This window comes from Podarcis cretensis (genome assembly GCF_951804945.1).
Source record: "Podarcis cretensis genome assembly, chromosome: 3".
NCBI lineage: Eukaryota > Metazoa > Chordata > Lepidosauria > Squamata > Lacertidae > Podarcis > Podarcis cretensis.
Genome location: NC_137172.1, coordinates 2,294,207 through 2,307,669, shown reverse-complemented (window position 1 = coordinate 2,307,669; position 13,463 = coordinate 2,294,207). Strand labels below are relative to the sequence as shown.

Genomic DNA, 13,463 nt, shown 5'->3' with positions numbered 1-13,463 from the left:
GCTTCCGGATGAGAACAGAAATTGTGCTCTGGCGGTGCGACGGCAGCAGGAGGCCCCATTAGCTAAAGTGGTGCTTCAGGTTAAGAACAGTTTCAGGTTAAGAACGGACCTCCAGAACAAATTAAGTTCTTAACCTGAGGTACCACTGTAATTGGAGGTTCCTTGTTCTGCCCAGAGGGTTGCTTGTGGGAAAATGCCACCCAAACCAGGCGCTCTCGAGGGTATAAATGGGACCAGGTCATGAAGATGGTGGTAAACTGCAAGAGAGGCCCAGCACTGAAGACAGAGGGGCAGGGGGGCAGGGTGCACAGAGGCCAAGTGGTAGGTGAATGTTGAGGCATTAAAAATCCCCATACTTCCGGGGTGCATGAGCAGATCTGCAAGAGTCTTAACCTGACAATTCTCTTAAAAGTTTTCTGTTCCTAGGGTGCTCAGTGTGGTGAAATCACCAGCTGCTGCCAGGTGGGTAGCGGGTAGGCTAAGTTCTCAGGACCCAGGGAACTCGGCATCATGAAGGGAAAGGGGAACCCAGATCTAGACCTCCTGTTTCTCCTGTAGCTCCATTCCGTAATACTTTTGGGATTCTCTGAAGCACCAGGCACTCACTGGCTAGGTTTATATAAGCCACTGGTTTGTAGGTATTTTCCTTCCTTAGGTCATTCCACAAAAAGCAATCCAGACTCTGTTCCTTTCTGGTGATCTGTTTTTATTAAAGAACTTACAGATTTATCTCCTGATCCGTACAGCAAATCCCAAAGACCCCGTATTAACAGTGCACAGAGAACACCCACCCACAAAAGAACCCTCCCCGCAACAGTAGAGAAACAGGATCAATCCTTTACACACACCTCAGGAAATCAGGACGAGAAAGACAGGATGAAACACACAAGCCACCAGGTGTGCCAGAGCTGCAGGAGGGAGAGAGGGGCAGAAGGGCAGCATTTCCCTGTGCTGGTTTCTCTAGGGCTGCCTTTGCCGATCTGGCACCCTCCGGATGCTCTGAACTACAACTCCCACCAGCCCTGATCAGCATTAGGCTGGCAAAGGCCACTCTAGAGACAAGTTGTGCTAGAGCTGGTCCACCTGCCACCTCCATCTGACCCCCAAATCTTCCCCTGCCTCTTCCCTTCCCAACACATTGGTCCCCTGTTGCTCTCTCGCTCACTCCACACCACTGCACAAGCCCCATGGCTGCTATGGTTCCCTTGTGACAGCCTGGTGCGCTAGCCTTGCCCACACGTTAGCCGTTATCTGTACCTAGTGGGTGCTAAGGGTTGATGGCTCGCCCAAAAATCACCCACGGCTGCCCGGCGGCTGCTTTTTGGTGATGTGGGATTTGGAGTCAGTGATGTGCTTAGACGATCTTCAGACCACCCTCCCAGCTTGCCTCTCGAGTGCGGAGAGAGAGAGGAGCAGGAAGGGCAGCCTAAGAGTCACGTTTAAGAGGGACGGATAGGATTGCATTGCATCAAGCCGCTGGGCCCAACACTTTGTGTGACTGCTGTGCTTTTTAAGTCTGCGCTCCCTGCAGACTTTGCAGAAGATGGATTAGAGACCGGGCCAGGATAGGAGTCCTTCAAAAAGCCCTTCAAAAACCTATGGGTCTCATGGAGGTGCCCAAACATGCTGGGCGACGGCAATGCTGTACCGGCCATGTGTCACCCGGTCCACCCACCCCATTGGTCTTCCTAGCTTTGTCTGTCTCAATCAGTGGATTCGCTTTAAGAAGCAAGCTGCATCCTTAAACCTCATTGCCCTACTTGAAGGCTTTCAACAACAATCTCTTGTTTCAAAGGGACGTGCCTTCTCCGTATACCGTCTCAACCCTGAAGAATGTGCTGCGTATCCCTTATATCAGAATAAAAACCGCTTACTGGAACCCTCCACCGACCAAGGAAAGAGGAGGCATGAATATTTCAGTTACTAGGGATTGGGGTGTCTTGATCTGGGAAGCAGGTTGTCCCTTACCTTCCCGTTGAGTCACCAGCCACGAAAGGCTGCTTTGGACTCTGTCATCAGAAACGCTTGTCGAGCCTGTTTCCTTCTCCCTGCCCCAACCAGGGTTCAAGTGGCTAGGGATCTTGGCTGAAGATCATAGCCAGCCCATCAAAGGGCTGAGGGACTAGAAAATCTGGAGACTGGAGTCTCTCTCCCATCTCCACATGTTATTGCTGTGCTCACATGTGTCTGTGTGTGTCCAAGCACCATCCCTGTCAAGCTTACGGGATATTCTTGAAGAGCCCAGGACCGAGCAAGAGCTGTCTGTGCTTATCATCCAATGAATAATGGTCATATTTATCTAGTGCTTTTCGAGCTTATCTTGGTGAAATCTACATGAGAGCCCGGTACGAGGGGTCAGTATTGTTATCCTCAAACTGCAGAGGGGGCCGGCAAAGCGGACTGCCTAAATTGGGAACTCACGGCTTGGGGATTGGTGGATTTGCAGCGCAGTCTTTTATATGTTGCAATCCTCAGCCCACTGATCGGCGAGCAAACCCCAGAGAGCTCAATGGGACTTGCTTCTGAGCAGATACACATGTACCATTGCACTGTCGGCTGCTACACTTGCTCCCACCTGGGGGAGATACCCCCATATTCTTTCAGCATCTGCAGCTGATGGACTAATCTCCTGATTTGTGCTCACCCTCGGAAAATGTGGGTAGGCATTGCTCCAGCACAGCAAATGCCTCAATTCTCCCTACCGGGCTGGGAACCAGCAGGAAGCTGTGCCCATCTGTGGTGGACCAGGGGGTAGCCTCAATAAAGAAAAGGACAGCATCGGGTGCCAACCAGGGGCGCCAGAATCTCAGTGGATCACGTCACACCTAGCGCAAGGAGAAGGCTCTAGCATTCCCAGAGCCTCGTGCGGAGTTTTGCTGCGGAGGTAAAAACAACAGAAAAGGAGGGAGAGACAGGCGAACATGTCAAATCCACACAGAGCAGAGACTGGGTGGTTCCACCACCTCATGGGTTCATTTGTGGAGGATGCTCCATTTGAGGCAAGACGGGTGCGAGAGAGGAATCCTTGGACTGCGAGGCTCTCCAGCTCCAAAGCCTTAGGCTGGAGAGGCCGAGAAGAATTGCTGAGGATATAGCGCTCATGTCTGGGGGGTTTAAAGAAGACTCCTTTCTCCCCCTTCCCCAACACTGTGGAGCAAATTCCAAGCTCCTGCTGCCCCCATCCCACCCACATATTTCCCAAGAGGAAACACAAGGAAGTCACAAAAAAACACAAACAAGAGCCGGCGATGACCAAGAACGGCAGGCTCAGAAAGTGGGGGGCCCAGGGTGTAGGCGGCTTCCTCCTCATGCTCCGAGGAGCTTTTTGACCATGTAGCCGGGCATGGAGTAGAGGAAAAGGGCCACCATGATGATCAGCAGCAGGGCCAAGACGATCTTGATGATGAGCCACTTGTAGCGGGTGCAGATGAGGTACCGTATGGACTTGAGCGGGTTCAGGAACCAGATGAAGGATGTATCCGGACGACTGTGAGGAGAGAGAGGGTGGGGGGCAGAAAATGTCCAGGGCTGGAGTCATACGCACGTCAGCACAAAACACGCAGGGCTTCATTGACAGTGAAGCTCATTCTTTGTTCAAGGAAACAGCAGGCAACTCAGTAACCCTCCCCTAAGGAGCAGCTTCCAGGACTGAAGGTCCTTGCCTTCCACCCTCTCTAAGTCTCCACCTCTGCCAGATGTTTCCCCAGCAGTCCCAAACTGCATCTGCGCACCTCTGGCCTCGTTATTCTGCTCATTCAGGGAGGAGGGGAGTTTGTCGCAGCCAGAGAGACTCCCTAGATTCTCCAGCAGCCTCTTGGACCCCACCCCCCTCCTCTGCTTCAGCCTCAGAGTCTGAACTGCTCCTGTCGCCAACTCTCCCTGCTCACTAAACCCTGTTGCCACATCAGCATCCAGCCCCTCCTCCCAATCTCCCCCCTCTGAGCTGTTCTCGGTGTCCCACCACCAACCCCCTGGCTCTGAGCCTTCCACCTCTGGGGATTCCCTTGGGGGATTTCCCAGCTGGCACCTCTCACCACTCCTCTTTGCCCAGCCAGTCCCTGACACACGCTTAGCAAGGGCGACAGTTTCCTTGGGGCAGTGGGGAGATGGCTTCCTCAGGTCACGCCTCAGACCCTGCCACCGCACAAGACTTGGCCACCTTCCCACTTGCATTGCTGGCCCGATGACACCAGCAACTTAAGCAGGGGCTGGACGGCAGCAACGTTTCAGGAAGCAAATGCAAGGACCCGCCGGGCCCTTGACAACTCTCGTCTCACTGGTGGGTCACCATACACAGCTGTCAACAATTGGGGCCCCAGCTGTTTGCATCTGGCTCGGGAACACCAGCAAACCCTCCCTCCCTTGCAAGGCCTGGCAACCCAGGTGGCAACCCAGGTGAGGTCGTCAGGGATTCTGGGATGCAGTTCTTGGGAAGGAGCGTGCGGGTCAAGTGGTTTGGGTGGGCAGAGATGGCTGCCCTCCGGCACACCAGCTGCTCTCTGGCTGATCATCTCTGCTCATTATTTCCTAGGATACTTTGCTGAAACCGCAGCTCAGCCACAGGGCCAACGTTCAAGCACAGTCATGTTGGACAGAGTAGGGCGTCTCCGAGTACATCAACCCCTCACACACCTGGGGTTAAGGAGCAAGGAGTCTAACCTGGGAAACCAGGTGTCTTCTCACCTGTCCCTCCTCCTCTCCCACCTTCTAAAGGTTTTTTGAGGGGGACTCTCCTACTTCTGGGACATGGGTGGTGCTGTGGGTTAAACCACAGAGCCTAGGACTTGCCAATCAGAAGGTCGGCGGTTCGAATCCCCACGACGGGGTGAGCTCCCGTTGCTCGGTCCCTGCTCCTGCCAACCTAGCAGTTCGAAAGCACGTCAAAGTGCAAGTAGATAAATAGGTACCGCTCTGGTGAGAAGGTAAATGGCGTTTCTGTGCGCTGCTCTGGTTCACCAGAAGTGGCTTAGTCTTGCTGGCCACATGACCCGGTAGCTGTACGCCGGCTCCCTCGGCCAGTAAAGCGAGATGAGCGCAACAACCCCAGAGTCGGTCAAGACTGGACCTAATGGTCAGGGGTCCCTTTACCTATACCTCCTAAGTCTCTTATCCGTCCCTCCCCACCCTGCCCATGTTTCCCGAAGCGGCCCCCGGGGTGGGCATTGGGTGGAAAAAAATGAAGGTACCCTGAGGAAAGAGGGGCAGACCCTTTCAGGCCCCGAGCAGCTTCTTGACCATGTAGCCAGGCATGGAGTACAAGAAGAGTCCGACCATAAGGAGCAAGAGAACGAGAAGGAGGATTTTCAGCAGAAGCCAGCGGTACGTGTGCCAGATAAAGTAGCGGATGGACTTGAGAGGGTTCAGGAACCAAATGAAGCTGGTATCTGGGCGGCTGGGGCAGGAGGGCAAGGTGGGGCGAGGAGGAGGAGAGAGACCGAGGACACAGGGGGGAGAGAGACAGGGAGAGATGAACGGAGTCAACGAAGGAGGGAAAGAACAGGAAAGGCAGATCAACGTGGTAGTGTGTCCCACCCAAGATGGCCAGTGGCCACTGTTGTTCCATGTGTGGTTGTGCAGCCTTCGGACCTCCCCTGTTACGCTTCCATCCTGCTTGGGGACCTCCGCTCCCACCATCCCTCTTCCTCCCCTCTCGCCACTCACTTGGGTTTCTCCAATGGGTCGGGCTCGTTACGAGCCAGCCCGGCCGGACTTTTCTCGGCTTCCTCGGCCGTCAGAAGGTGAAGCTCAGCCTCCACTTTTCCCTGTTGGGGGGGAAGGAGGCTAGAGGTGAGTTTCAGACTCACGGACATCCATTGAAGCTGAATGCTGGAAGATTCAGGATGGATAAAAGAAAGGACTTCATCACATAACACATGCGGCCTAGGACCCTCGTACCTACGGGACCGCCTCTCCTGGTATGCCCCGTGGAGAACCTTAAGGTCCACAAATGACAACACTTTGGAGGTCCCAAGTCACAAGGTGGTTAGATTGGTCTCAACTAGAGCCAGGGCCTTTTCAGTACTGGCCCAGACTTGGTGGAACGCTCTGTGACAAGAGACCAGGGCCCTGTGGGACTTGACACCTTTCCGCAGGGCCTGCAAAACAGAGCTGTTCTGCCTGGCCTTTGAATTGGACTCAGTCGGACCCTTCTGTTTCCCATCCCTTATGGTCTTGATTTATCAGCTACTTTTAAAATGAGAATGCATTTTAAATTAACCTTTGTTTTAAATTGGTTCCCCCTCTCTCCCAATATGTTTTTACTGTGATTTTATTGGTGTTATCCGCCCTGAGCCTGGCTCTGGCCGGGGAGGGTGGGGTATAAATAAAATTTGTTGTTGTTGTTGTTGTTATATCTGAACTATGGAACTCCTTCCTGCAGGAGGCAGTGATGCCCGCCATCTTGGTTGGCTTTAGAAGATTAGATTCATAGAGGAGAGAGCTATCAATGGCTACTAGCCAGGATGACTATGATCTGCTTCCACAGCTGGAAGCAGCAGTTCTTCTGAACTCCAGCTGCTGGAAACTGCAGGAGGGGAGAGTTGCTCTTGTGACCGGGGTCATCCTTGCAGGTTTCCCTTGGGGGGATCTGGTTGGCCACTGTGAGAAGAGGAAGCTAGACTAAGTGAGCCATTGGCCTGATCCTACAGCCTCTTCTTACATTCTGATCACTGCAGGATTTGCCATAGAGGCAGGAGGTGCCATGGAAGCCTGTGCTTTCAATGGGCATCAATCAAGGCAGGCAGGCAGATGAAGGTCCTGTGTGAGTGTCTGGAGGCGGTTGGAGGATGGATGGCGGCTAACAGAATCATAGAATCATAGAATTATAGAGTTGGAAGAGACCACAAGGGCCATCGAGTCCAACCGCCTCCAAGCAGGAAACACCATCAGAGCACTCCTGACATATGGTTGTCAAGCCTCTGCTTAAAGACCTCCAAAGAAGGAGACTCCACCACACTCCTTGGCAGCAAATTCCACTGTCAAACAGCTCTTACTGTCAGGAAGTTCTTCCTAATGTTTAGGTGGAATCTTCTTTCTTGGAATTTGGATCCATTGCTCCGTGTCCACTTCTCTGGAGCAGCAGAAAACAACCTTTCTCCCTCCTCTATGTGACATCCTTTTATATATTTGAACATGGCTATCATATCACCCCTTAACCTCCTCTTCTCCAAGCTAAACATGCCCAGCTCCCTTAGCCATTCCTCATAAGGCATCGTTTCCAGGCCTTTGACCATTTTGGTTGCCCTCCTCTGGACACGTTCCAGTTTGTCAGTGTCCTTCTTGAACTGTGGTGCCCAGAACTGGACACAGTACTCCAGGTGAGGTCTGACCAGAGCAGAATACAGTGGCACTATTACTTCCCTTGATCTAGATGCTATACTATTGATGCAGCCCAGAATTGCATTGGCTTTTTTAGCTGCCGCATCACAATGTTGGCTCATGTCAAGTTTGTGGTCAACCAAGACTCCTAGATCCTTTTCACATGTACTGCTCTCAAGCCAGGTGTCACCCATCTTGTATTTGTGCCTCTCATTTTTTTTGCCCAAGTGCAATACTTTACATTTCTCCCTGTTAAAATTCATCTTGTTTGTTTTGGCCCAGTTCTCTAATGTGTCAAGGTCGTTTTGAAGTGTGATCCTGTCCTCTGGGGTGTTAGCCACCCCTCCCAGTTTGGGGTCATCTGCAAATTTGATCAGGATGCCCTTGAGTCCATCATCCAAGTCGTTGATAAAGATGTTGAATAAGACCGGGCCCAAGACAGAACCCTGTGGCACCCCACTAGTCACTCTTCTCCAGGATGAAGAGGAACCATTGAAGAGCACCCTTTGGGTTTGGTCAGTCAGCCAGTTACAGATTGGGGTTGAATCCTGACAAGACATAAGTACTATTTTGGGGGGACAGGAGGCGGGCTGGTGTGGAGGATTCCCTGGTCCTGAATGGAGTATCTGTGCCCCTGAAGCACCAGGTGTGCAGCCTGGGAGTCATTTTGGACTCACAGCTGTCCATGGAGGCGCAGGTCCATTCTGTGTCCAGGGCAGCTGTCTGCCAGCTCCATCTGGTATGCAGGATGAGACCCTCCCTGCCCACAGACTGTCTCGCCAGAGTGGTGCGTGCTCTGGTTATCTCCCGCTTGGACTACTGCCATGCGCTCTACGTGGGGCTACCTTTGAAGGTGACCTGGAAACTACAACTAATCCAGAATGCGGCAGCTAGACTGGTGACTGGGAGCGGCCGCCGAGACCACATAACACCAGAGTTGTAAGACCTACCTTAGCTCCCAGTACATTTCCAGGCACAATTTAAAGTGTTGGTGCTGACCTTGAAAGCCCTAAACGGCCTCGGTCCAGTATACCTGAAGGAGCATCGGCACCCCCATTGTTCTGCCCGGACACTGAGGTTCAGCTCTGAGGGCCTTCTGGCGGTTCCCTCACTGCGAGAAGCCAAGTTACAGGGAACCAGGCAGAGGGCCTTCTTGGTGGTGGCACCCACCCTGTGGAACGCCCTGCCACCAGATGTCAAAGAAAGCAACAACTACCAGACTTTTAGAAGACATTTGAAGGCAGCCCTATTTAGGGAAGCTTTTAATGTTTAACAGAGTACTGTATTTTAATACTTTGTTGGAAGCCGCACAGAGTGGCTGGGGAAACCCAGCCAGATGAGCGGGGTATAAATAATAATAATAATAACTATTATTATTATTATTATTTATTATTATTATTATATGTGCAGGAACCAAAGAGGATGGCATGATGTTGGGAAAAGTCCTGGCAGCCCTCGCTCCACCTCTGCACATCACACCCAGAGTCAGAAGAAACCAACCTTCAAAGCAGAACCATAGACCACCAACCCATATCTGATGAAGCCTTCTCCATCACTGGAGATTTTAAAACAGTGGTTGGATGGCCATGCTAGGGATAACTTAGCAACGTTGGTTGGGTTGGGTTGGACTAGAAGACCCTTGAGGTCCCCTTCAAACTCTACAATACTATGATTCTAAGCCACCCAGCTCCTCTGTCCACCCCATACCCAGGTTTTTCGCTGACTCTTGACCTACTGCTCCACCCCTTTCTTCTGGGCTCCTTCAGATCTGGGGGTGCCTTTCCCCGCCCTCCCCGACCCGGCCTCCCCTCTAAGCCAAGATGGCAGCCCTCTCCCCACAGCCCCATTACCGTCATCTCCATTTCGTCGTTCTCGTCTCGTGCCAAGAAGGGCCACCAGCCCTTCACCCTCTTCTGTTTGAAGATAGAGACCATGGGCACCTCAATCTCCCCCGTCCCCAGTTCCATGCTGCACTGCTTGGCAGTCTTAGCGCCACGTGGGAAGCGGTTCAGGTCAAGCTCAATGCCTCCTGGGAAAGGAAGAATATTATTATTATTATTATTATTATTATTATTATTATTATTATTATTATATACCATCAGGATTTGATCGAAATTGAAATTTAAACATAAACTGTTATCTTCACTTTGAACCCCGCTCCCACATTCATCTATATATCAACACTTTATATTGGTTCATCAGTAACATAAGGGGGAAATTCATACTCAGTCTAAGCACAAACACAAGGGCTCCGGATTAGGCCTTTAGCCACGCGATGTTGAATGATACCGGTTAATGGTTCTGTCCCGTTTCCCCTTTGTTTTTGTTTAGGTTTAAACCAGTTCACAAGCCAAGAACTTTTACATTGACCACTAATAATGAACCATATTTTGTAGATATCACCGCAAATTTATTATGCTATTTTCTTGTCTTTTTATTAGAAAATTTTATTTACAAAAAACACATATACACAAAACAAAATTCATATTACCTTACCACACTAAATTAGACATTAAAACACCCTTGTGACTTCCCTCCACTGTCCCTCACCCTCCTCGCTTTATTGGCCGAGGGAGCCGGCGTACAGCGTCCAGGTCATGTGGCCAGCATGACTAAGCCGCTTCTGGCGAACCAGAGCAGCGCACGGAAATGCCGTTGACCTTCCCGCTGGAGTGGTACCTATTTATCTACTCGCACTTTGACGTGCTTTCGAACTGCTAGGTTGGCAGGAGCAGGGACTGAGCAATGGGGAGCTCACCCCGTTGTGGGGATTCGAACAGCCAACCTGCCGATCGGCAAGCCCTAGGCTCTGTGGTTTAACCCACAGCGCCACCTGCGTCCCTATCCCCCATGCTGACCCTCGAGCAAATACCCTCCTGGTCTCTGTCACTGACCGAGGAAGTCATCGGCAGAAAAGTGGTCGGCATCCCACACTTGCAGCGTGAGTCGGGCCGGAATCTTGTACTCGGTCTCGTCCCAGGAGAACATGGACTCTTTCTTCGAGATAACAATCTTCTCCTCAGCCGCAAGGTAGTCGAAAGGAAAGATGTAGCGCCAGTTGAAGTTCCCCTCGCCGGTCAGCGAGTGGTAGTGGACGTCCGTGTCTTGCTTGTCTTCTTGTTGACCCTTCAGCCACCTGCACGGGGGAAAGAGAGGGGACGGGTGGCAGTCAGCCGGGAGGGGATTTTGAAGGACGGGGATTTCGAACAACAGTTGTGCTCATGCGGGACCAGGAAAAGTCGGTGCTGGAGGGCCGCGGCAGACTGGAGGGGGGCTTGCTAGCAAAGGGGCGTCATAAGGGGGTGCAGAGTGTTGCTACATTGGAGAGACTGTGCCGGTACCCCCATGGTCCGTTTGATGCCTTCCTGTGTTTTGGATATTCTGTTGGGCTGGGACATTGCACACCTTAGGTTAGCCTTCGATCTTAGGTCCCCAGGCGTTGTTGGACTACATCTCCCATCATCCCTAGCCAGCATGACCTGTGGTCAGGGATGATGGGAGTTGTAGTCCAACAACATCTGGGGACCCACAGGTTGAGAACCGCTGGGATACAGGGAACCAGGCAGAGGGCCTTCTTGGTGGTAGCGCCTGCCCTGTGGAATGCCCTGCCACCAGATCCCTAGCTAGCAGGACCTGTGGTCAGGGATGCTGGGAGTTGTAGTCGTTCAGCTCGGACACTGAGGTCCAGCGCCGAGGGCCTTCTGGTGGTTCCCTCCCTGCAAGAAGTGAGGCTACAGCAGTGTTTCTCAACCTGTGGGTCCCCAGATGTTGTTGGACTACAACTCCCATCATTCCTAGCCAGCATGGCCAGTGGTCAGGGATGATGGGAGTTGTAGTCCAACAACATCTGGGGACCCACAGGTTGAGAACTGCTGGGCTACAGGGAACCAGGCAGAGGGCCTTCTTGGTGATAGAGCCTGCCCTGTGGAACACCCTCCATTCTGATGTCAAGGAAATAAACAACTATCTGACTTTTAGAAGACATCTGAAGGCAGCCCTGTTTAGGGAAGTTTTTAATGACTGATGTTTTAATGTGTTTTTAATCTTTTGTTGGAAGCCGCCCAGAGTGGCTGAGGAAACCCAGCCAGATGGGCGCCATATAAATAATAAGATTATTATCCCTGCCTGGGACCCCTACATGGAGGAGATGCTGTTTTAAGTACAGTAGGATCACACCTTTTGTGGGCACTGGGGATGAGTTTAGGGAACCAAGGGAGAGGGCCCTTCCAAAAGTCTGGAAACCACTGGCCTAAAATGTACCCCCCTCTGACACATGCAAGAGGGAACAAAGCAAGCTGTCCCCACAGCAAAAACACCACCATATCTGCAAAAAACAACAAAAAAACACCTTCCCAGCTGCACCCTTGCAAAAAGGAGACAGCCAAGCACACACACACACAAGGCGTTGGCACACCTGGAACAAGAGCATGCAAAAAGGCAGCAGGACAGCGGCATTCCTCATTCAGAGAAGGGAGAAGGAAACCCCTTGACCCTCAGCCCCTTACCTGCTTGGACGCTCGTATTTTCTCAGGCCCCTTATGGGTGACCACCCAGCCCTGCTCCCAGGCAAATGCATAGCTCAGGCTGGGTGGATCGGCAGGGCTGCATCAGATCTGGGGCAAGGTGAAGGTAGTAGCCCCTCTGGGGCGCTAGCTCTTGGGGTGTGAAGCTGGCTTAACAACCTGCCCTCCCCTCCTGTGGTCAGGTCTCTGCAAAGTGACCTGTCTCTTAGATCTACATTGGCTCCCGAGACGTTTCCGGGCACAATTCAAAGTGTTGGTGCTGACCTTTAAAGCCCTAAATGGCCTTGGTCCAGTATACCTGAAGGAGCGTCTCCACCCCCATCGTCCAGTCCGGACACTGAGGTCCAGCTCCGAGGGTCTTCTGGTGGTTCCCTCGCTGCAAGAAGTGAGGTTATAGAGAACCAGGCAGAGGGCTTTCTTGGCAGTGGTGCCCGCCCTGTGGAACGCCCTCCCATCAGATGTCAAACAGATGCACACCTTCTGAAAGGCAGTCCTGTATTGGGAAGTTTTTAATGTCTGATGTTTTGCTGTGCTCTGTTATGTTGGAAGCTGCCCAAAGCGGCCGGGGCATCCCAGTCAAATGGGCAGGGTACAAGAAATTATTATTATTATTATTATTATTATTATTATTATTATTATTAACCCCTGGAACCAGTTCCCCATGGGCTCTGCCGATGGATTGCCATAAGCTATGAATTTGCAGCGCATCCGACAGCGGGCGAGCAAAGGATTTGCGGTGAGTCTCCCATGCGTTCCCCCCTCCCTGAGCAGCCCTGCGCCCCCCAGGAGGGGTCGTGCACGGAGCCTCGGTCAATTACCCCCTGACATAGATGTCTGACATCTTCTCTCCCGTCATGAAAGCATCATCCTCCAGGACCACCTCATCGGTGTTCCAAATAATAGCCCGCAGCTCATACCTAGCCATGGCGCAGAGCGGACAGTGGCACAACAACAACAACAACAACACAGAGAGGACAGAAAAGGGGGAGAAAAGAGGCAGAACAGGAGAAGCAAAGTGTCGGTTAGCTGATGCCCACTTGGAGGAGATGCGCCGCCTAAGAAAGGGTCACCCGTCCTCTGCGGGGAGAGCTACAGAGCGGGGCAGAACCGAAACCAAAATGAGAAGCTCACGCACATAGAGAGAGTAGCCGGCTTTGGGTTTCCCACGTACGTACCCCCGGACAAAAATGTCACTGGATTTCTCGCCAGTGAAGTAATCATCGTCCTCCAGGACTACCTCATCTGTGTTCCACACTATCACTCTAAGCTCGTATCTGGCGGGGAGGAAGGGAGAACAAGGGGTGAGCCGGTGGGGAAGGAGAGTTGAGGTGGATCACGTGGGCACGGACACCCCCTAAGAACTGCGCTTCCTCTCCTAAGGCTCTCCAAGGAAGGTCTGAGCAGAGGAAAGGAGACCACCGTGTCGTTCCTGTTGACTTTCCTCCATGGTTGTTACAGGGGCAAAGAAAGCAGGGTGCAGTGGGTGCGGGCCGCCCCGGGCATCACCACTGAGGGGGGTGACAAAATGCCGGGTGGCACTCACCGCAAGGACTGCAGTGCACCTGAGTCACATGTCTCTCCTGGGCTTCGGTGCGCACAGGCTCCCCGCTGCCCAAATGGTCC

At 52.4% G+C, this 13,463-nt stretch overlaps 1 protein-coding gene across 4 annotated transcripts in view; it reads right to left on the bottom strand.

Annotated features, from left to right (window-relative positions):
• Window positions 1-1,464: 1,464 nt before the first annotated feature.
• The window catches only part of OTOF (otoferlin), a 226,274-nt gene continuing 214,275 nt past the window's right edge, over window positions 1,465-13,463 (bottom strand). For 2 of the 4 annotated variants that reach the window (XM_079968476.1, XM_079968477.1), the window contains 6 exons: window positions 13,016-13,114; window positions 10,212-10,453; window positions 9,168-9,346; window positions 5,662-5,762; window positions 5,187-5,392; window positions 3,380-3,487 (listed from right to left, as the gene is read on the bottom strand). In XM_079968476.1, the coding sequence (XP_079824602.1) occupies window positions 5,212-5,392; window positions 5,662-5,762; window positions 9,168-9,346; window positions 10,212-10,453; window positions 13,016-13,114 (802 nt within the window). In that variant the 3' untranslated portion in view covers window positions 3,380-3,487; window positions 5,187-5,211. Of the gene's footprint in view, window positions 3,488-5,186; window positions 5,393-5,661; window positions 5,763-9,167; window positions 9,347-10,211; window positions 10,454-13,015; window positions 13,115-13,463 lie in introns of all 4 variants that reach the window. The other 2 variants (XM_079968475.1, XM_079968474.1) reach the window with 1 other exon arrangement.